Here is a 22,862-nt window from a genome sequence, read left to right as displayed (position 1 = left end):
ACCTGTCCCTGGGCAGGCGTTAGTGGGAAGAGAGGACAAACAAATGCTGCATTGCTCTACAATTCTCAGTTGTAAGAATACAAATTAAAGCTTCCAAAGAACTTGAAGCAGCACAAACTGTTTCTTCTGCAGCGCTGTTTCCTCATATAAACATGCATATACTATTAATTTTCTTTTTTAAAAAGGAGAGAGGGGATCCCTGGGTGGCGCAGCGGTTTAGCGCCTGCCTTTGGCTCAGGGCGCGATCCTGGAGACCCGGGATCGAGTCCCACATCAGGCTCCCAGTGCATGGAGCCTGCTTCTCCCTCTGCCTATGTCTCTGCCTCTCTCTCTCTCTCTCTCTCTCTCTGTGTGACTATCGTAAATAAATTTAAAAAAAAATTTAATAAATAAATAAATAAAATAAAATAAAATAAAATAAAATAAAAAGGAGAGAGGGGATCCCTGGGAGGCTCAGCGGTTTAGCACCTGCCTTTGGTCCAGAGCATGATCCTGAAGTCCTGGGACCGAGTCCCACATCAGGCTCCCTGAGCCTGCTTCTACCTCTGCCTGTGTCTCTGCCCCCCCCTCTCTCTCTGTCTCTCATGAGTGAATAAATAAAATCTTTTTAAAAAATAAAAATAAAAAATAATAAAGGAGAGGGAAAACTAGCTCAGTCTCTTGGAATAAACCTATCAAACAAAATTAATGAAATTTTAATACCTATTCTCATCTCCTTAAAAATATTACTAAATGTGTAATATTACTAAATGTGTAAAAATTAAAGACTACAGGGTTGTATGAAAAGAACTCAGGTGCAACCTGAAGGTGCTCCCATAGGCCCAAGATGGGACAGTTTAAGCATCAAAAAAAAAAAAAATGATCTTGGTAACAGAGTGAAATATATTAAATAAGCTAAAATCCAAGAATTTATTGACTCTTGAAAGAAGTCATTGGTCACTTTTGGAAGAGGTTAAGAAACCAATTCAGCCTGGAAACCCTACAAGGGGCAGGCAGGGGGAGAGGGAGGTCCTGGGTGGCTCCATCAGTTAAACGTCCCACTCTTGGTTTCTGTTCAGGTCATGATCTCAACGTCCTGGGATTGACCCCCACTCCCAGTGCAGAGCCTGCTTAAGATTCTCTCTCTCCCTCCCACTGCTCCTCCCTCTAAAAAAAAAAAAAAAAAAATCCTATAATGGGAAAGAAGCAGGCAAATAAAATATAAACTTCTAAACATACATAGTTCCCATAATCCTAAGACTTCAGAACAGCTGAGATAACAATGTGCATCCATGCAAACACTCTGGGAGCTGGAAAAAGCTACACAAAGGTATAGTTATTTTTCTGCCATTGATGCTGCAAAAAAAAATTGCTCCACTCTCACTACCTAATGCATCTAATCCCTATTGAGTGCCACTGGGTGCCAAGTACTTTTCTACGTACTTAACATCATTTTCTCCTTTAATCCTCACCACAATTCCACCAAGTGGGCACTAGTGTTTCCTAATACAGCCCCCTTGGATCTAAATACTGGCTTTACCACTATGTGGCCACCCTGTGTCACTTAATCTCTGTGCTTCAGTCCTCTCACCTATGAAATGGAAATGATAAGTCCCTACCTCCCAGCCCCATTTGTAATATAAGTAAATCTAGTGTATATTTGTTCAGGTGATAATTTGATTAATGTCTACTTCCCCTTCTAGGCTGCATGCTCCCAGAGTGCAGAGGGCTCTTTCTCCAGAACCTAGCCCAAGCTTCACAAATAATAGGAACTCATCTGATATTTATTGAATAAGTAAATATATGAGTTTATAGTAGAAAACGGCAGAGCTGAATAACTGTTCTAGTTCAAACTTCAGCCAGTATCTCCAGAGTCACCAAGCTGAAGATTTCCCCATAATTCCTCAATTATCAAGGGCCACATCATCTTAAGTACCCCTAAGCTCTGGGGACCAGAAGCAGCCCAAGAACAATGCTGCCTGCACTCCCTGGGGTTTTCAGTAAATAAGTTGCCAAATTTGGCAGCTCCAGTTTAACCAGGGCAAGCTACACTCTTTTGTATTTTGGACACTTGCCCTTTTTAATTTGAAAAACTGACACAATCACAGTCCCTGGTGTGTTTTGGGTTTCAGTACCAAATTATACAAGACTGCACCAGAGTGTAGGAAAAAAGAAACACACTTGAGTACAGTACAAAATGCGACTCAGCCGGACAGAAGAGTTGGTTATTATTAATCGAATAAATCAATCATGGGCAAGTCACTACACTAATAAGGGCTTTCCTTCCAGTCCTCTCACTCGATTCTCCCAATAACCCTCTGACAGAGGTACTGTCACTTCTGTAAATTGGAGAGTCCCTACATAGCTTGCCCAAGGCTCCCCAGTTCAGAAACTGCACAACTGAGGACTGAATGCAAATATATCAGAAACCAAAACCCATGCAACCATCCACTAAACTATATTGCCAAAGGGTAAGCCCTGGGGAAAAAAATTTAAGAAAAACAAAGTTGATGGGTCTTCATTGTGAACTCTAAACACATCAACAAAAATTTGGCAGAGCCAGAAAGGAGTTTAGAAAAAAATAAAGGTATGAACTAAAGTCACTTGGTGCTTCCACAGTAAATGCACCATGTCCATCATATGTCCAGTCTGAGAGGTTTCGTATACATGAGAGTGTGTGTTTGGGTAGCAGGTACAAAACCCTTAGGCTTCCTATCTTACAGCTTAGAGAAGCATTCCCAAAGTATTTCTGCAGACCCTCAGGGGTCCCAGAGACCTCTGCAGGGCATCCATCCGTGGGGTCAAAACTATTCTCATAATGCTAGCACATTATTTGTCCTTTTCAGTGCTGGCATCAGTATAAAAGCAATTGTGGGTAAAACCACTAGGAATCAAGGTGGTGACACCAGGCTGTCTGAATTATCATTGTGTTCTTTACTACGATGCACTTGCAGAAGGAAAAAAAAATTACTCCATTTCACCTAAGATGGTAATGCAGTAAAAATAAATAATTGTGTTAAATTTCAACCTTGAGCAACTGTGTTAAAATAGGAAGTGGGGCCACAGCATTGCCACTGCACACGCATAGAAAAGCACCTCCACAGTTCTCTGGGTTGCAAACTGAACTAGCTGCTTTTTGGATGGAACATCATTTATACTTGACCTACAAACTGCGGTCACTCAGACTAGCATATTTAGCAGATTGTTCCTAAAAAATGAACAAAATGAGTCTGTCACTTCAAGAAAAACAACTGACAATATTTGTTGCCAGTGATAAAATTCAAACTTTCAAGTGAAAACGAGAATGAGAAAACTTCTGCCGTTGTGAAGTCGACATCTTCCCGGTATTTAAAAACTCTGCTTATGTCAACATTTGAGAGACCTGCAAACTCAAGAAACCAATAGTTTCCAAATGACCAATGCATTATGTTACAAAATCACACCTGGGTAAAGATTAATTTAAAAATAAATGCAGGGATCCCTGGGTGGCGCAGCGGTTTGGCGTCTGCCTTTGGCCCAGGGCGCGATCCTGGAGATCCGGGATCGAATCCCACGTCGGGCTCCCGGTGCATGGAGCCTGCTTCTCCCTCTGCCTCTCTCTCTCTCTCTCTCTCTATCATAAATAAATAAAAATTAAAAAAAAAAATAAATGCAGTTTTGGGGCGCCTGGCTGGCTGAGTCGGTAGAGCACGTGACTCTCAATCTTGAGGTCGTGAGTTCAAGCCCCATAGTGGGCATGAAGCCTACCTATAAAAGGTGGCGGCGTGGTTTTAATCCCATACCAAAAAACTGACTAATAGGATTTCAGATTCCATTTGTAACTAATCTTCAAGAAACTACCACTTACTGAGTGTTGGTGCAGCATCAAAGAAAAATAGCCACAATTACCTAAAAAAGCTATTAAAATGTTCCATTACTGAACTAGGTATCTCTGTGAAGCCAAACTTTCTACACATTCTTCAACATCCTGCAACAGACTGAATGCTAAAGCAGTTAAGAAAATCCAGCTAACACATTTAAAAAGGGTTCAACTGGTAAATTCTTAATGTGTATTTAAATAGTTTTTTCAAGAATCCAGCAGTTTTTTATTAATCTGGACATTACGGAGAAAATGTAAAGGCAAAAATGTAAAATGGTATCATTCTTCTCACCAAATATCTTTGATTTTGAAAATACAGTTAAATTGCTGACTCACTATATTGTACCTGAAAGTATAACACTGTAAGCTAACGATACTGAAATTTAAAATAAAATTTTAAAAATATATTTAACATATAAATATCTTTATAAAAATGTTATTTATATTAACATGCAATGGGTACAATGGATTTGTTAATATTTTGAAATGAATTATAAGGAAAGATTCTCTTAAACATCTCAGTTTGTTTCAATTTCTAATATAATAAATATCAATAGATAAGGCACATAACCAAGAGCTCTTTAGTTTCTCTAATAATTTTTAGGGATATAGAAGGGTCCTGAGACCTAAGAGTTTATGAAGGGAACCACAGGCTGATGGAAAGCCTCATCAGTTGGCCACAGCTGTTCCTGATCATCTCAGTAGCAGAATCCCACCCGTTCCCAAAGCTGTTTCTGTCCCTCACTCCCTTTCTGGTTCTGCTACTGCCACTACCACCACCAGTCTCTGGGGGCTTGACCTTCAGCCTATTCTAAGGAAGTGAGCCTCTCTCCCAACCTCAGCAGACTACACATGCTGAGCATTTTCTTACAAGTGCAAAAGCAGCAAATACTAAGGGAAAACAACAAAAACCTGATTTATAGGAGCAAGTTTTACAAAGTACAGTTTCTCCAAACCTGACTTAGGTGGCCATGGGTTGGCTTGGCCGGTACAGTCTACCAGAGTATGAACAAGATTGATGAACATCACGGCCTTATCCAGGCTTCTTCAGGGAAGACTATCCCTGCCCTTGGCCCATTACTCTGTGTGCCGTAGCCCCAGTCTGCCTGTGATGCACTCAGTTCCCTTACCTCTTAATGAGGCCAGTCTAGATCTCACATGCCAGTGCTCTTCCTATTTCAAAAACTCTCACCTCCTTATAAAATTCCCTCCAAGGATGCTAGTTCCTGCTGGGGAAAACAGGTCTTTAGTGTCTCATGTGCAAAGAACAAATGATGCCAAGAGATGCATGGATGAGGAACTACTCAGCCACTCCTCTGGTGGTCAGCAACCATCTATCATCCCTGGGAGAGGGGTCCTGCAGAACTCTAATGATTAATAATCACTGTCCTATAAAAATCCCAACACTGAAATCACCAACCAACAAAAAGAGGAAAGTTTAGGCACATGCATACACAATAGAAAATTCAATGTTTTCTTTCAAGATTATTACTCCACAGCAAAGTACTGCAGGTGACATTGAACAGGAGGTAGAAACACAATCGTTATTTAAATCAGGCTGGCAAAAAAAAAAAAAATCAGGCTGGCTAATAAAAGAAAACTCTGAAATTTCTTTACTTATGCTATTTGCTTCTTTTTAGTTTTTCCCTTTCATGGGCAGCCCTGGTGGCTCAGAGGTTTAATGTCGCTTCAGCCCATGGCCTGATCCTGGAGACCCGGACCATGTCCCGCGTCAGGCTCCCTGTATGGAGCCTGTTTCTCCCTCTGCCTGTGTCTCTGCTTCTCTCTCTTTGTGTCTCTCATGAATAAATAAATAAAATCTTTTTTTTTTTATTTTTCCCTTTCTTAATTCTACCTAAAGGATTACCGTCCTTCCTTCATTCCACCTGCCATTCAGCAAACCATATTCCTAACTTTCTTTGCCAAGGGCTAATTCTGCTCAAAAGCTGGTCCTCAGAATTAACACCTGTGTGCTCCTTGCTGGAAGGCATGTAATTTGGCCTGAAGAAGCCTGAATACGTTGTCACCAGGGGCTGCCGGAACATCAACACCACAGCTGTTTGTCGTCTCCAATCACAGTTGCCAAACCAAATTTTCTGCTTCATCTTAGCTTGCCACCCAAGAACGTATGTTTTAACGTGCACAAGACAGCCCACTCTAGGGTGCAGGTGAACACAGAATTTCTTGACATGACTTTATTTTTTTTTTAAGATTTTATTTATTTATTCATAGAGACACAGCTAGAGAGAGAGAGAGAGAGGCAGAGACACAGGCAGAGGGAGAAGCAGGCACCATGCAGGGAGCCTGATGTGGGACTCAATCCCAGGTCTCCAGGATCACGCCCTGGGCTGCAGGCGGCGCTAAACCGCTGCGCCACCGGGGCTGCCCTCTTGACATGACTTTAGAGGAAGCACTGAGCTGTCAGCTACAGGCTAGCACCACAGTGGCAAGCGTACATGCTTGGGTAGTGACAAGCTATCCAAGCTGTCAGGTGAAGCAAGGAGTGCACCTGAGCAAGCAAACTGCACTTAAAACAGGTACTTGGGTAGGGCACTTAACTGCCAGCTGGCAGGCAACAAGGGCCCAGACTGCCAGTTTGGGACAGGCGTTGGCAAAGGCTAAAGCTCAGAGTGCCTCAGCCCATCGTCAATTTGAGGAATGGTCCGAGCAGGGGGATAGACAGTAACTTTCTAAGTGCTGCCTATTAGCACTTGGGGAAGGTTTTGGTCACTGTGGCCAGCAGCTGATGATGATCTGCCCCAATGCACACCAGCAAATCTTTCCCCCAGTTGCTCCATAAGCCTAAAAGGTTGGCGATAGCTACCAGATATTCCCTTCATAAAGACATGGTTGTTGCTGTCAATTTGGAGTGATTGTGCACTCCATTTCAGCTTCCTAATATTTCAGACGTTTATAGATACCTTCTGACAGTTTCACCTTCTGTCTTTGTGACTATCTACTACAGGAAACAAAAAACAGTTCCAGACAATCTTTCTCACCTTTTTGGCTTGTGGCCCAAGGCAGAACAGAACAGAGGTTTGTCCTAAATGGTGTGAAAGGATGCTTCTTCCCCTCACTCATACCCCACTATTTCTCCCTATCTTTAATAATAATTGCCTCTTACTTTTTGGATCATTTTCAAAATCCTAGTCCTATGCTGAAAATTCTTTCAACCTTCTCTCTCAGTGACTGGCCACCCTATCTAAAATTTCACACGTGCATGTGCACACACGCACACATACTCCATATCCTCCTTTTTGCTTTATGATTTCTCCTTAAAACTTAATGCAAAAGAAATTTTATATTTCACTTATTTGTTTGCTGCCTGACTGCCCTATTAGAACAGAATACCACGAGGGCAGGAATTTCTGTTTTGTTCACTGCTGTATCCCCAGCACTAGAACTGTGCCCAGCACAAAATAAATTATTTGTTGAATGAATGAATGAACAAGCCAGGGGTTCCTGGCCTGTTTCATATTCTGCAACTTGATTCTGTATTTTCCATTCATACCACAGAAACTTCAAAGGTCTCACTCATTCCTGACTCCACACTGTCCCCAAGATCAGCTCCAGAAACCTTGAAAGGACATCTCCCATTCAAACAATCAAGCCTCTTGCCCTCCAAGTTGTCTAAAATCTGGCTCTATGTCTTATCAAGTTCGTCCTGCTACTGCTCATATCTGTTCCACCACCTCTAATGCCACTGCTGTCACCGTGGTTAAGGCTGCCATCAACCCTGCCTGGGATTTACTGAAACAACTTCCTAATCTCCCGTCTCATACCCTTCCAGCCTACATTCCCGAGAACTAAAAAAGTAAGCCTTCTAAACTTACAAATTAGATCACCTAAGCCTCCTGCCTAAAGCCTATCAGTGGCTCCCTGTTACCTACAGTATTGAATATAAACGCCTTCCCTTGAGCCCTCACCCTCCCTTATCCTAATGAACTACTGTATTTACAACCCACCAAGAACCATAACCCCAAGCCTTTGCTCATGTTACTCCCACTGCACCGAATGTTCTTTCATCTGCCTGGAGAGCCACTGCTTGGTCTCAAGATCCACCTCAGTATGTGCACTGCCATACAGCGTTCCTGACTTTGCACACTCTATGATCTTTAGAACTGTAAGCTTGCTGAGGTCAGGAACTGTGGTAACTCCATCTGCTCATCCACAGCACAGAGCACATCATAAGAGCACGATGAAAATTTTCAAAGAGTGAGCGAATGTGCAGAAATAATGAAAGTCTCCCCTTCCACAAACCTTTCCAGATAAATTGCAGAGGAGTAGCTACTTTTCACGCTGCCAGGCTGGTTCTGGAGTGCCCAGTCTACAAATACTCATTTCTATAGACTCCTCTACTGGGTATTTTTAACCTCATTATCAGAAAAGGAAATGGGAGGTAAAGGCTAATGCCTGACATAGTAGAGAGAAAATATCTCCACAAACTCCAAGACAGGTTAAAAGAAATTTTATTTTATTTACTTATTTTTTTAAAACAGGGGAGAGCATGAATGCAGTCCCCTGCTACCATATATTATATGCAGTCGAGTTTCCCACATTTGGGGAAATCACAAGGGTCAGCACATCCAGGGTTCAAATGGATAAGCCACACCCTGGGAAAACCACCTTCATGATCACAGTATCCCCCTGCCATGTAAGTCTAGAAATTTTAAATATATAACTTTAACCTCATGTATAAAAAGAGTTTTCTACAAACTGTGCTATGTTCTCAATTTAGCAGATGTGTACAATGACAGGAGAACAGGACTGGGCAGCTTCAAAAAGAGGCAGGAAGTTGTGTAGACGTCCTATATTACTGGAGTCCCATCCACAAAGGTTTTCAAAATGAGCTGAATAAAGCAAAAATCATGGCCTCAGGGAAACAGTTAAAGGAGAGAATACCGTATAAAACTATCACTGTTTTAGCTAAGTCTTCCATCTTCCCCTACCTTCCATCCAGTTGTAAAACTTTTCCCTATAAATATACAACATACACAAACTTAAAAAGTTAATTTACCAAATTTACACTATTTGAAGGTAAAAAAAAATTAATAACCCATTCTAGCATATTGTGTCTTTGAGACCCTTGACTTGAAGTTGAAAATAAAATTATCCATAAGTTAACAAAAATGGGTATTGCCAAAGAGTCAAAGACTTGGCGACTTCCAGACACACTTGATGATTACATCTGTTTTTTGTTTTGATTATTCAAGAAATACACTGTTCAAATTACCACTTACAAAACTGCTATCCTTGTCATAATGTCACATAGCACTGCTCCATTCTCTGGAATCTGTCCCACAACCCCTGAGGACAGAGACTGCAACACTCAGATCTTAAAGACGCCAAAGTGTCAAGCGGGGATTACATCCGCACCACGCTCCACTGGCATCTTTAGACTCTGAGAGCAAGAGTCACCCTCCTACGGGGAAAGACAACTGCCATGACCGAATCTCTCGAGTGAACTGCCAAGTGTAGTTTCTGACCTCATCAATGTAACATTTAGAGCTTTCTAGACAGAGGGAAAGATCAGGTGAAAATATTTTTCTACTAAATCCATCAATTCTTCAACTACTAGCAAAATTAATAAAGATAAGTCAGGAAAAAGATAAAGTGCTCTCACTGAATAACATGTAAATGACATGAGAACCTCCAATCACAAGCAGAGAAGAAATAAAGTATCAGTTGAGCATATAGGATGATGTCAGGCCCCACACACAACCACTTAGCTCTCTCTGATTTATAGTGCTACTTCTCTCATTTCTGACTTAAGCTGTTCCTTCCCCCAATGAGCTTTTTCCTGGAGCTTTTTACTGTGTAATCATGCAACGTATGGGCACCACAAAACACAATAAGCTTTACAAATTTTGGCTTTTAAGAATCAACATGTTTTCTCTACATACTTCCAAAACAGATGCCCCGCCCCCCCCCCCCCCCCCCCCCGCAACACACACACCGCCAACACAGAAGATTTTAGTAAAACATAAAGACTAAAAGGGAGTGGGCTGGGGGTTAGGTATTCAGAATCCTCACTTTGGGTTCCACTTGCCTATATATATGTCACTTCCCAGGCCTCAAAAAATTCTGTCCTGTGTGAAAATAAGAAAAATAAAAGAAGCCCAGTGAAGATATCAAGAACTTAAGAGCTTAAGACTGAGACAAGAGACCAGATCTAAATCCGAAGGGTTGGGTATAGGGGAGTCTAAACACTGCTCTGGGTGCATTTCTAAAATGCTGCGAATTATATGATAAGACAAATACCATGATAAAACTGAAAGTTTAAAACTGAAAATATGTTTTGTTTTGTTTTGTTTTTAAAAAGAGACCTAGGTAAAGGCAGTGTGTACTTGGGGGTATATGATTCCATCTAATTCTCGAGAGTCCTGTAGGGCTAAGCCAACTTCCTTATTCCAGCAAAGTGAGGCCTCAAGTCGAAAAAGGTTTTATTCTTCACAGTTTTGGAAAAAGGCATAGAAAAAGGTTTTAATGGGATTTAAGAGCAACCAAATGAAACATGAAGAGAGAATCTGTTAAAGTACCTCAAGGTCCTGCCTGCTGACGGGCTCCGACCCCATACATTCATTGGACCTGCCCCCAGAATTTCAGAAACAGTAACAGCTGACTGGCAGGATACAGATTTCCAAAGTTCTCCTTCCTCCTAAAGGTCTCATCTAGGTCAGCACTGTCACAGTGTGAACAGATCTGTGATATTTGACTCACCAGAGGAAAAGTCTCACCAGCCCTGAGATGCCCCCATGGTGAGGTGTCCTGAGACAACTGATCTGCCTCCAGATACTCACACTAGAAAAAGATTGTTTGGTTTTTATTTTCCCCAACACAAACAGGGCTGGGGAGGGAGATGACGAGGCAAAGAAATGCACATACCTTTCAACTGGTCAGCAACAACGCTCTGGCCAAGGCGTTCGGTAACTTTCCCATCTTCCATTTCGTACCGATCATCTAGGTATTTTGCTGTGGCCTCAGAAATGTGAACCTTGCCGGCCACTCCGAGCTGCTCCATGAGATTGGCCAAGTTCACATCGTTGGACCACACATCGAATTTGAACCTCCTCATCCCCAAGATGCCACACAAGACGGTCCCTGTGTGAACCCCGACACGCATGTTCACCATCTCTTTCTTCTCTTGGCAGAACTGCTCGATGGCTCTGATCATGCCCAAGCCCATCTCAATGCAGCAGTAGGCATGGTCAGCCCGGGGCTCTGGACACCCCGCCACACAATAGTAGCAGTCACCCAGGGTGCTGATTTTCTCACACTTGGTCTCTTCACACAAGCGGTCGAAGCGACCAAACAGATCGTTGAGGAGACCCACCAGGGCATGAGCAGACTTATTGGCACTCATCTTGGTGAAGCCCACGATATCTGCAAATAAAATACTGACTTCTTCGATCTGCTGCATTTTGAAAGGGCGGAATGCTATAGGGGCTTTCTGTATGGAGGACTTTTTCTTCCTGTTCTTGGGGCTGGATGTGGCATGCCTTTTGACAGAATTCTCACTCTCCTCATCCCCCTGTTTCATCAGGTCATCAGCTATGATTCTTGGCATCACAGAATGAATCATCCTCTCTTTCAGGGCTTTTTCCACTTCCAGATCCTTTCCATGCATAATTGACTGTCCCACCTTGAGAAAAGTGCTCCTAGATCTCACCTGGGACATGATAAATAGGTGAATCCCAATGGCGTGGATGCAGACGTGAAGCAGGGCTCTGCTCAGCAGCTCCCAGTGTGGGGCCCCTGCTCCAGGTGGGGGAAAGCAGTCTTTGTCTCGGAAATGATAGCCAAAGGTCTCAAAGAGAACAGAATACACCACTCCCAAAAACAAGCTCAAGTACAAAGGTAAGTGCATGACGGTGTAGAGCAAAAAGAGCACTTCAATGCACATGGAAAAGCTCCCCACTTGAGATAAGCAAGTGTCTGTGCGCTTGGCTGCAAGGGTATGATTGGAGCTGTCAACACGTCCTGAGAGAGGCGTCAAAACCTGAAACTGGGCAGCCAGGGTCAGGGCGAACACGAGGAGGGTGAGAACCAGAGAGGTCCACACGTAATGCCGGGCATACAGCTTGGTGAAGGTAAACAGAAAAAAGCCCACACATACTACGAGGAAGCACAGAGCTGGGGCCACCATGACAATCAGTCTGGACCGCATGTGTACCCCAAAGTAGATGCTCCATAGGAGGCAGGCGAAGCCGACGTAGAAGAGCGCATACCGGAAGCGGCGCTGGGTCTGCGGGAAGCAGCGCTCCATGCAAGCCTCCTCCAGGTTCACCGAATCGAACTTGGGGTCCCACCACCGGCTGGAGGCCCTCTCGAACAGCTGGGGCAGCTTCTTCTGCCGGCGCAGGCGGCCTCCGGCGCCCGCTCTCCGGGGGACCCCTCCCGAGTCCCCAGAGCTGCTGCAGCTGGAGGAGATGCTGTACTTGCAGTGCTTGGGGTGGCTGTTGGAGGACAGCTGCCTGGGGTTGATTTTGACCCTCACGCTGTTGCTGTCTCCGCTGGAGTCGCAGCTCACCTCGGTGCTGTGGTGCTGCAGCAGCTGCTGGTGGGGCGGGGAAGCCATGTTGCCGAGCGCTCAGAACCCTCCCGGCGGGGGTCACGGGTACCTGTCGGCGAAGACAGCCAGAGTCACCCCGGCAGCGGTCCCGGCCCAGGTACACCCGCGCCTGAGGGCCGCGAGCTCGGCCGGCGGCCGCCGCCGAGGTCTGGTCGGGGAGGCACCGAGTGCTCACGAAACGTCTAGGCGGGGCTCCCCCGCCACCCCGTCCCGCCCCGCAGGGCTCCCCCTCGGCCCCCGCCCCCCCCCCCACGCACTCGCCTGCTCCGGCCGCCGAGCCCCTCACGCCGCCAGCCGCCGTCGCCGGCACAGCCCTCCTGCCCGCGGCGGGCCCCTCATGCCGCGCGGAGCGGCGCCTCCCCTGCGTCAGAGGCCGGCTACCCCGCGGGAGGCTGCGGGCCGGCGGCGACGAGCGGCAGCGAGGCCCCGGCGCCGGTGCGAGCCTGAGGAGCCGTCGGCGCGCGGCCCGTCTAGCGGGGCCTGCTCCCGGCCTCCGGGGCCGACCCAGCGGGGCGGGGATGCCCAGCGCGCCGGGAGACGCCGGGCGCCGAGCGCAGGGCGCGGCGGGCGCGGGCCCCTCAGCCGGCCGCCCTGCGCGGCGCTGCCGCAGAGCCCGCTCCCGCGACGCCGACCCGGGACGCCCGCCCACGCTCGGGGCGGCCTCCCGAGCTAGCGACGCCGCCGCGGCCGCGGCCGCCGCCGTGCCCCCCGCTGCCGCTGCCTCATGTCGGAAGAGCCGCCACAGCCGCCGCCGCCACCATCTCCGGCCCCCTCCCGCTGTCACTGACAGACTCGCGCCCGCGCTGCCCCTCGCCCCACCGCAGCGCGCACGCGCGGCCCGCGCACGCCGCCGCCGCCGCCGGCCCTGGGCACGCGCACAGTGAGCGCGCGCCGGGCTGGCGGGGCTGCAGGGCGGGGGCGGGAGCGGGGCGGGCGCGCTGAGGCTCCGCCCTCAGTCCTCCGCCCGCCGCGCAGCCCCGGCTGCGCTGTGGGGGCTGCGGGGGCTGCGGGGACCCGTTTTCCTCCCGGCTCCCGCGCCCAGACGCGCTCGAGGAAAACCAATGGCTCCTGCTAGTTAAGGAGCAGCCGCTCGCGGTGCGACGTTAGGAAACACAAATGTTTGGCTCTCCGTCAGCACACCTTTTTTTTTTTTTTTTTTTTTTAATAAATGCAAGTTTGCAACTATTGCATTTGCTGAAAAGGAGGCAATGAGCACGGGCCCCGGGGGCACGAGCCCCTCCCTGAGCGTGCTCTCGCAGTCGGAGCCTGGCCTCTGCTGGCTGGGTCATGGGGGCAGGCCTCCGGTAGGTGCCAGTGACAGTCCACACCTGCAGCCCCAAAGATTTGCCTGCCCCGCACCTGTGTCATCTCTCACAACTGCTTTTACCCTTCCGCAAATGAAACTTTCCAAGGAGTCTGCTATCCATGGGGCAGCCCCCCCGGCGGCTTCCCTGAGTGTTGTCTGCAACGTGCACATACAGCCCTGTACTCCCCATGCACCAACGCAGACCCTTCCCTGCATACTTAGTACCTCCTGCCAGTCACAAGGGTCTCCTCCCTCCTTCCCTCACTTTCCAGGCCCAGCCCTGGGGCCCATGCCAGTTTTCACAGTTGATTTAGAAAATAAAGTAAATGTAGTCTGTCCACATAATGGAATATTATTCGGCCATAAAAAAGAATGAAGTACTGATCCATGAAGCAACCAGGATGAATCTTGAAACCATCATACTAAGTGAAGAGAAACCAGTCAGGGAAGACCACGTGTTGTGCGATTCCATTTTCCATGAAATGTTCAGAATTGGCAAATCCATACACAGAAAGCAGACAGTTGATTGTCAGGGGCTGGAGGTGATGGGAACGGAAGATCGCCTCCTGATAGGGAAGGCATTGCTTTGGGGAGTGATGGGACTAGATGGAGGTGGTGCGTGCACAACACTGTGTATGAAATGCCACTGGATTATACACTTTAAAATGGTGTAAGTGGTAAATACTATGTGTATTTTAGCCTGATACAGATAAAAGAAAAGCAAAACAAAAGTAACAACATCATGACTGTGATATTCCTGCCAAAAGTACATAACCTTGATCTAATCACCAGAAAACATCAGGCGAACCCAAATTGAGAAATATTTCTTCTAAGTAATTGGCCAGTACTCATCAAAAGTGTCAAGGTCATGAAAGACAAAAAATGAGGAACGTCCATCAGTTGGACTAAATGGAACATGGGATCGTGGTGTGGAAACTGGAATGGAAAGAACATTAGAGGGAATTCAACCGAGGTCTGCAGCTGAGTGAATGGCATCACCTCTTGCCAATGTTAATGTCCTGGTTCTGATCAGTGTACTAATTACATGCAATGTTAAGGTTAGGAGAAGACTGCTGTAGACCGAAGGGGAAGCTGTCGTATTTTGCAACTTTAAGTCTAAAATGGTTTCAAAACAAAAAGTCAGGGAAAAGCTATAAATAAATACCTTTATTGAGCATCAACTATGTGCCAAACAACTCTGATCTCTTCTGTTTTTCGCAGATGAAGGAACTAAGATTCAGTAGAGTACAATTGCACAAGCCAGTAAGAGATAATAGTAAACTTACACTGACTGAACATGTCGTAAGTGCCAGAAACCACTGGACGCTTTCACTTGTGACCTATTCGGTCCTTACCGCAACCCTCTGAGGTAAATGTGATTGTCCCTATTTTAGAGATGTGAAACTGGGGACTGACGCGTGACATGCCCAAAGTCACAGAGTCTAGAACAGAGCTCAGGCTCAAAACCAAATCTGGGGATCCCTGGGTGGCGCAGCGGTTTGGCGCCTGCCTTTGGGGGATCCTGGAGACCCGGGATCGAATCCCACGTCAGGCTCCCGGTGCATGGAGCCTGCTTCTCCCTCTGCCTGTGTCTCTGCCTCTCTCTCTCTCTCTCTCTCTGTGTGTGTGTGTGTGTGACCATCATAAATAAATTTAAAAAAATAAAAAAAAATCTGCCCCCAGAGGCCATGGTACTCTGAATAGCCTTGGCACCACCCTCTCTGCAAGCCTCGTGGTGGCCCCTCATGTACCCCAGCATCTCACCGACCTGGACACGAAGCCCGTGGACACGGTGCTGACAATTTACATTCCCCCAGTTAAGGCAATGCTGCCGCCCTCCTTGCTGGTTTCCTTCAATAATCTGAAAGATCTGTCTGTGCTTTTCCTTCCCTCCTCTAACCATTTCGGTCCACCCACCACTTGTGGTGACTTTGGCATTTGTAAATTAATTAGTTATGTCAGATTTTTAGACACGAGTGTGATTTTAGATCATGCTGACCTCCCTCCTTCTCTCCTCTCCTTCTGGAAGCAGTTGGACAGCATTTCCTGTTCATGAAGCCTGTAAACTACAAGAGCCTCCTCAGTCACCAAGTTAGGCTGTAGGTCATCCCATAGACCCTTGGGATCGGGGATAATGGGCCCGGCACTGTACACTAGGCCCTGGGTGTCCAATGATGTAGTGTTTTCAAGGGGCTCCTAACTGGGAAAGATACCGGGGAAGGTGATGGGTTCAGAAAACAGAATCATCATCCACGAGGGAGAATGCTACAGCGAAGGGTTAACTGCGTTCCCCTCGTGCCAACACCTGGAGGGGAGTCACTGAAGAGCCCGGGCCCCTGCTCCTTGGTCCCCAGAAAGCATGCAGCTGCCCAATACGCAGCAGGGACAGGACAGGTGCAACTCCTTCTCCAGCCATCCAACCAGGCTGCAGCCAGATCTGTCAGGCTTTCTCTCCGTCTGGTTGTGAAGTTCCTCCCTACACAGCGTGAATCCCATAGCGTCCACACGAACTTCCCCGGAGCTTTCAGCAAGTCTTACCAGCCTCATCATATCCACCCTCGCCCTCACTCCACGTTCACCTGACCTGCGAGGGCCTCGGCTTGAAACCATTAGAAGTCACACGGGGTGACCACATGACCGGCACATGGATGGAGCGCTGGCCATCCTCGTCACTCTGGTCCCTGAGGTCTCAGCGCACCCACGTTATTTCCAGCTGTTGGGTGGGCAATGATCTTGGAGAACTACCCCCTGGAGGGTGGTGGGGAACTCCTTGCCCTCATCCAGCCAAGCTGCAGTAAACAAGCTGTGAGTCCTCTCGCCTGGAAAGGGTGAGTTTGTAGGAATAGAACCACATTTTCCCCCTCCATCCAGTGGCTGGTCACAGGTCTCCGGCCGCTGCCCGCACACTGGCAGAGGGTCAGGTGTCAAGGCAAAGTAAAAGAAGGCTGATTAGGGAAGATCATCAGAATCCCCGGCAGGCTCCACCACAACCCAGGAGTCTTTGATCTCTTCATCTATATAAATTCCAAATCCTGCTCTGCCTGGTGCATTGCCCAGTAATGCCTACTGAATGACTGCATATGGGGAATTATAAGAGATAAGATGTGTGCGAAAGAGTCAAGCTCTTGGTTGCTTTTAATAAGTAGAATAAGTAATATTCCATGTAATGCTTATGAGTTTACATTTCTTTGCACCTACATATGTAGTAGAGGTTCTGGCATAAACCCAAAGCTAAAATACATGATCGGCCAGGGGGCCAGGGAGGACCAGTTCAGGGGCAATCATATTTTGAAGTAAGGGGGAGCTGGTTGGTTGGCCCAGAAGTTCTACTGAGACAGAGGATGGGGAATTCTGAGTAAAGCATGGTGACTTGTCCCTCAAATTTGCAACCTGGCCCAGCTCCTGCTGGACTGTTATTCCCGTCCCACCCTGTGGCTAACGGTGAGGAGCCATGGACTGCATAAGAGGTGTGTAGGTGGTTGAAGAGTGTGCCCCCCAAACTGATGTCCATCCAGAACCTCAGAACATGACCTTATTTGGAAAGACAGTCTTAGCAGATGTAATTAGTGAAAATGAGGTCATTCTGGATTTGGATCTGCCCCAAGTCCAGTGGCTGGTGTCCTTAAACACAACGGGGACAAAGAGACACGCAGGGAGAAGAAGGCCCCGGGGAAGATGGAGGCAGAGATTGGAGAGATGTGTCCACAAGCCAGGGAACAATGAGTTGCCGGGAACCACCGAAGCTGGATGAGGCAGGGGGGACCCTCCCCCAGCACCTTCAGAGGGAGCACGGCCCTGCTGACACCTTTAATGTCTGACTTCTGGCCTCCAGACTGTGAGCAAATACATCTCTGCTATTTGAAACCACCAAGTTTGTGGTCATTGTGATGGCAGCCCCAGGAAACTCCTACAAGCTGTTTCATCGCAAACTGCAGGCGAGGGTACAGTTAGCACTCCGGGTGACCCCTCCAACCGTGCAGACACAAAAGACAAAGAGCAGGAGGGGCTCTCCCTGTGTCACAGCAGACTAGAAGAAAGCCTTCAGGATCTTGAGGGGGGCAGAGCAGCAGGAGACCCCAAGCACACACAGGGGGATGGAGGTCAGGCCTGACCGGTGCATGTGGGAACGAGGAGGAATCGGGGTCACTTCTGTTTAAAAAGTCTCTAGAGACACATGCAGATGCTTGGGTTACATGACATTATGCCCATTTTAGACCCAGAGTGTGAACCAAGAGTACAGCACGTTGCCCACAGCCGCAGGGTCGTCAAGCATCCTGTGGCTTCCAGTGTTGAGAAGAGAGTTCAGACACCTTCTGACTCTTGATCCCAGGTGTGAAACCTGTTTTGTCTCTGAAAGTTTCCATGTAGCTCTGAAGCTTCACTGCGCTGGATTGTAGTGTGGGCCTGTGTTCACCCACTGTGTTGGGCATTTGCTGGCCCCTCTCAAGCTAAAGACTCATGTTCATTATTTCTGGGAAATTCTTATTAAATTGTGTCTTTGGTGATTTCTCACTTCTGTTCTCCTTGTTCTCTTTCTGAAACGCTTATTGTTGGAATGCTGGACCTCCTGGTCTGTTCCTCTTATTTTCCTTATCTCTATTTTCTGTCTCTGTGACTTTCTTTCCTTTCTCTTTGACTTTTTTCTTCAATAACTTTGTGTGATAATAACTCTACTGTCATGTTTTAATATCCGAGGGCTATACTGTCTTCTGAATTTTAAGAATTTCAGCCTTTTCTCATTTCACCAGTGGAATAACTTCTCATCTCTCTAAAGATACTTAAAATTGATTTTTTAAAATGCCTTTTTGCATAGTCTCCACTTTTTTTCATTGTTTTACCATTTTTCAAGTTAGAGGGTTTTCTTGCATGTCTGGGCAGCTTTGGCTATCCACTCACAGTTCAGAGGAGTCACTAAAAAGCCGATTAGAAACTCAGAGCAGGCGGTCAGAGTTGCCAACCATGGGCTTCCCTTTACACAATGCTTCTCAGCCCTGCCATATGCCATATGCCAACCATTTGGGATGTTTTTGGACCCTAATGATCTGACTCCATCCTCAGAAATTCTGATATGGGGGCACCGGAGTGTATCAGTCAGTTAAACATCCGACTCTTGATTTCAGCTCAGGTCATGATCTCAGGGTCCTAGGATCGAGCCCTGCATTGGGCTCCCCGCTCAGTGGGGAGTCTGCTCAAGGAATCTCCCTCTCCCTTTGCCCCTCCCTCTGCTTGTGCTATTTCTCTCTCTATCTCTCAAGTAAAAATAAATAAATAAATAAATAAATCTTTTTAAAAATTCTGCTGTGACTATTTGGGGAAAGGAAGGGGTACAGGAGGGCATTTCAAATCTACCCAGGTGATTCTTACGATCCTTTACTGCTTTCAAATGTTCTGTCAGGTCATTTTGTAGGAGACCCCCTCCCATATCAGTACTTCCAAGTATTTTTCCTTGGATTCGTCAGGTCTTCCAAAGAAGGCTCTTCCAGCCAGGCTGCCACTCATCTGAGAAGCAAAAATGTGTGAAAAGCTGAGCATTCAGGATCTGAACCCTCACTTAGCAAAACACTATTTGGGATGGTTCTGATCCTGGTGGACTGCTGCTGGCTTTGACTCAGGTGCTCTCCTAGGACAGTCACTTGCACGATGAACCTGAAAATTGTTAGCCGCATTCATCCGTATCCACCATGGTAGAACCCCATATACTTGTTACGATGACGTGGGTATATTTAGGCACACGATCATATCAAAGTATCGTTAACATTGCTCAGGAAGAAAGTTTGTGAGCTAGACAAGTATTACCACAATGTCAATAAATAATTTTTTTTCAAACATAGAAACATTCCAAGAGGAAGTATCCAATACCATCTACAATACTCACTATCTGAGAAGCTCCACACCATTGAGTCCAGGCTGTATACAACCAGCACAGTTTTTTCTGGATCTGTCTGCTGTTCTCATTTATACTTCGTGTTTCAGTACTTCATGACAAAGTCCTCACACAAGTCATGATAAAAACCCACCATGCCACGGTGCGCTGGGACTGTTTGAGAGAGACGAGCCTTTCCTCATGTGCAGTGGGCAGCAGAGCCTGTAGAAGACTCCATAACAGGGGCGCCTGGGTGGCTCAGTCAGTTAAGTATCTGACTCTTGATTTCAGCTCAGGTCACAATCTCAGAGTTATGATCTCAGGACGTGAGATGGAGCCCTGCATCGGGCTCCACACTCAGTAGGGAGTTTGCTTCTCTTTGTTTTCATCTCCTTCTGCCTCTTTCCACCCTACCCCCCACCCACTGCATACTCTCTATATACAAATAAAGAAGAAGACTCTACAATATTTCCAAAGAGTGCTCTTAACTAAATGCAACTACATTTAGTAGTCCATTTGGTTCAGAGTCCCATTGCTCACAGTTTCTAGGAATACTGTTATAATTTGGGCAACATCCGCATCCTCCCTTACGCCCAACCGCAACTGTGAGGTGGGGCGCCCAGAAGGAGGAGCCGGGGAGGGGGCGGGCCGCAAGCTGGTTTCTCTCTGGCCCTCATGCTGGCAGTGAGTAGGTGTGGTGGGCAATTTGTATCATCTTACAGGCTAGATCATACCCTCTACCACCAAATTCATATGTTAACGTCCAAACCCCCAGTACCTTAGAATGAGATGGCATTGGAAACAAGTTCTTGGAAGAGGTGATTCAGTTAAATTGAGGTCATGAGGGTGGGCTCTAACCCATGATCACTGGTGTCCCCCTAAAAGGGGGGAATTTGGACCCTTACATGTACAGAGAAAGATGATGTGAAGAAACACAAGAAAAAACTGTCCACGAGCCCCAGAGGGGGTCTTTGGAACAAACCAATCCTGCCAACTTGATCTCAGACCTCTGGAGAGAAAATAATTTCTATTGTTCAAGTTGCCTGGTCTGTGGTACTTGGTTAGGGCAGCCCTAGCTACAGACGGTGCATTTTTTAGATGTATCACACCACAATTAATAATGATAATAATAATAATAGTTCATAAGTCTATGAATATGCAAGTGAAATAAAAAGAATGACGAATCTTTCAAATTTTCCACTTCCTCTGCCCAATCGTTTCCGTGGCTCTATCCCCTCCACACATACCTTGTGCAATTATCCATTTTGTACCTCTCCAGCCAAGGATATTTAGGGACAGGAAGATTGCGTTCTTGAGAAGGGATTCACTGCAGGAATGGCCCCAAGGAAAGATGGGACTTTTTGCCCTCTCCCCCAAAACTGAGAAGTTGACCCTCTATGTGCTTACCTAGCAATTGGGACCTGCTTGTGTTGTCAGCCACAGCACAACTTAAAATCAGATGTGTGGATCGCTCCTTGAAGGCTCTCCACTCCTGGGAGGAGGAAATGGGTTGCAGGAAGGGCTAGTACCCAGGCAGCAAGGCTGCAGGGTCTGAGGGCCCCCAGCCTGAGCTGTCTCCCTCTCCCTGCACCTGCCCCTAGAAGCCATTGGCAGTCACAGAAGGAGAGACAGGAAGCCTTGCAAAACAAAGACTCAGCTGCAAAATCGCAGGCCGCTGAGCAGGGAAGGTGCACTCACGGTTTAATTGGAGCCTGTCTGGGCACCACGCTTAAACACATTTCAAAGCCTGGCAACATGAAAAGGTAGGAAACCACCTTTCCCCCCATCTTGAGTGACTGAAAGGCACATTCAAAGACATAAGGGTATAAGCACGTGGGGACCATGCACATCGTAATACAAACATCTTGGGTTTATGGAAATACTTTACAGTTTGCAAGAGGCTTGTCCCGGTTCTCCTTCCTTTGATCCTCAGAATAGTACGGGGATGTCCAGGGGGACAAGACAAACAGCCCCCGGGACAGGCAGGCACCAAGGCTGGGTCTGGTCCTGGAGGTCACAGAGCCATTCCTTAACAGAAGTGGGTCTCACAACACCTGGGTGGCTCAGCGGTTGAGCGTCTGCCTTCTGCCCAGGGCATGATCCCAGAGTCCAGGGATGGAGTCCCACATCCGGCTTTCCGGTGGAAGGGGGGAAGGGACCTGCTTCTCCCTCTGCCTGTGTCTGTGCCTCTCTATCTCTCTCTCTCTCTGTGTGTGTGTGTTTGTGTCTCTCATGAACAAATGCTCCCCATGCAGGGAGCCTGACGCGGGACTCGATCCAGGGACTCGAGATCACACCCTGAGCCGAAGGCAGGCGCTCAACCGCTGAGCCACCCAGGCATCCCCATAAATAGAATCTTAAAGAAAAAAAAAAGCAGTGAGTCTAGCTCGCTATTGTCTCTGCCCACCCTGAGAGCAGTAATTACCACTGTGGTCGCACTTGCTCTGGGTTTGCGATGTCCACTTACTGCCTCATTTCATCCTCAACCACCCCTTGATGAAACCAAGGTTTAGCCAATTACGGGGGGGGGGGGATTTGAACTCAGGAGTGTCCCCAAAGACCACCTTCTAACTTGGCTGCATTCAGTCTCCTCCCGTCCACCCCCCTTTTGTACTGGGTTCCTGGCACACACGAGGCAGGTTTGGGCTGCAGCACCACCTGTTGTTCAGTGGGGCCAGGGGCCGGGGTAGCTGCCCCTGCCACAGGCCTAGGACGGCAGACCTCAGACAAGCAGGCAGTGGGGCCTGTCATCGGAGAACTGGGGACAGGGCCAGTGTGCTGGTTCCCAGAGCAGCGAGCGGCAAGCCCAGGGCCAGGCAGGGCACAATCAGCGCCTCTGAGACTCAGGGAGCCTGGAGGAGAGAAAATCCTCGAGAGCCAGCCGGGGCAGCCTAAAGAGCCCAGGAGGGGAGGCTGTGGTCGGGGTCTCTGCTGCACCAGGCCACAGGCCCTGCGAGGGCGGGGTGTGCGGGGCCAGCCTCATCTGACAGCTCAGCCCAGAGCTGCGCTCCCTGCTGATCCCTTATCGGCTGAGGCTGCGGTCACAGCACCGTGCATGTGTGGGAGATGTGGCCTCACCCGGGCCCAGGCAGGGAGGTGGTGGCGCAGGAGCGGGCCGGCTGCCAAGGCGGCTGTGCGGGGGGCTGCCTCGGGCCACATGCAGTTGCGAACTGTGGTTGCCTTTGACAGCCCCACCATCTGCTCCCGGCAAGCAAGGAAACGGGGTACGATGGGTGGGGGGGAAGGGGAGCAAGGAGGGGTGGTGCCCGGGGGCTGCGGGCCA

The 22,862-nt window shown here is 47.8% G+C and overlaps 1 protein-coding gene and 1 non-coding gene across 4 annotated transcripts in view; both read right to left on the bottom strand.

Annotated features, from left to right (window-relative positions):
• The window catches only part of ADCY9 (adenylate cyclase 9), a 121,683-nt gene extending 108,867 nt beyond the window's left edge, over nucleotides 1–12,816 (bottom strand). For 2 of the 3 annotated variants that reach the window (XM_025416701.3, XM_025416703.3), the window contains exons 1-2: nucleotides 12,672–12,816; nucleotides 10,724–12,459 (exon numbers count right to left, since the gene is read on the bottom strand). In XM_025416701.3, coding sequence (XP_025272486.1) covers nucleotides 10,724–12,416 — 1,693 coding nt within the window. In that variant the 5' untranslated portion in view covers nucleotides 12,417–12,459; nucleotides 12,672–12,816. Of the gene's footprint in view, nucleotides 1–10,723; nucleotides 12,460–12,667 lie in introns of all 3 variants that reach the window. The other variant, XM_049110960.1, reaches the window with a different exon arrangement.
• On the bottom strand, nucleotides 8,335–8,500 carry LOC112641110 (U1 spliceosomal RNA). Its single transcript, XR_003124510.1, has one exon. It is a non-coding gene; the product is annotated as a U1 spliceosomal RNA (small nuclear RNA).
• Nucleotides 12,817–22,862: the final 10,046 nt, after the last annotated feature.

Source organism: Canis lupus, chromosome 6, assembly GCF_003254725.2.
Source record: "Canis lupus dingo isolate Sandy chromosome 6, ASM325472v2, whole genome shotgun sequence".
Classification (NCBI taxonomy): Eukaryota; Metazoa; Chordata; class Mammalia; order Carnivora; family Canidae; genus Canis; species Canis lupus.
The sequence above is the reverse complement of the archived record's forward strand: the minus strand, read 5'-3'. Positions and strand labels throughout refer to the sequence as shown.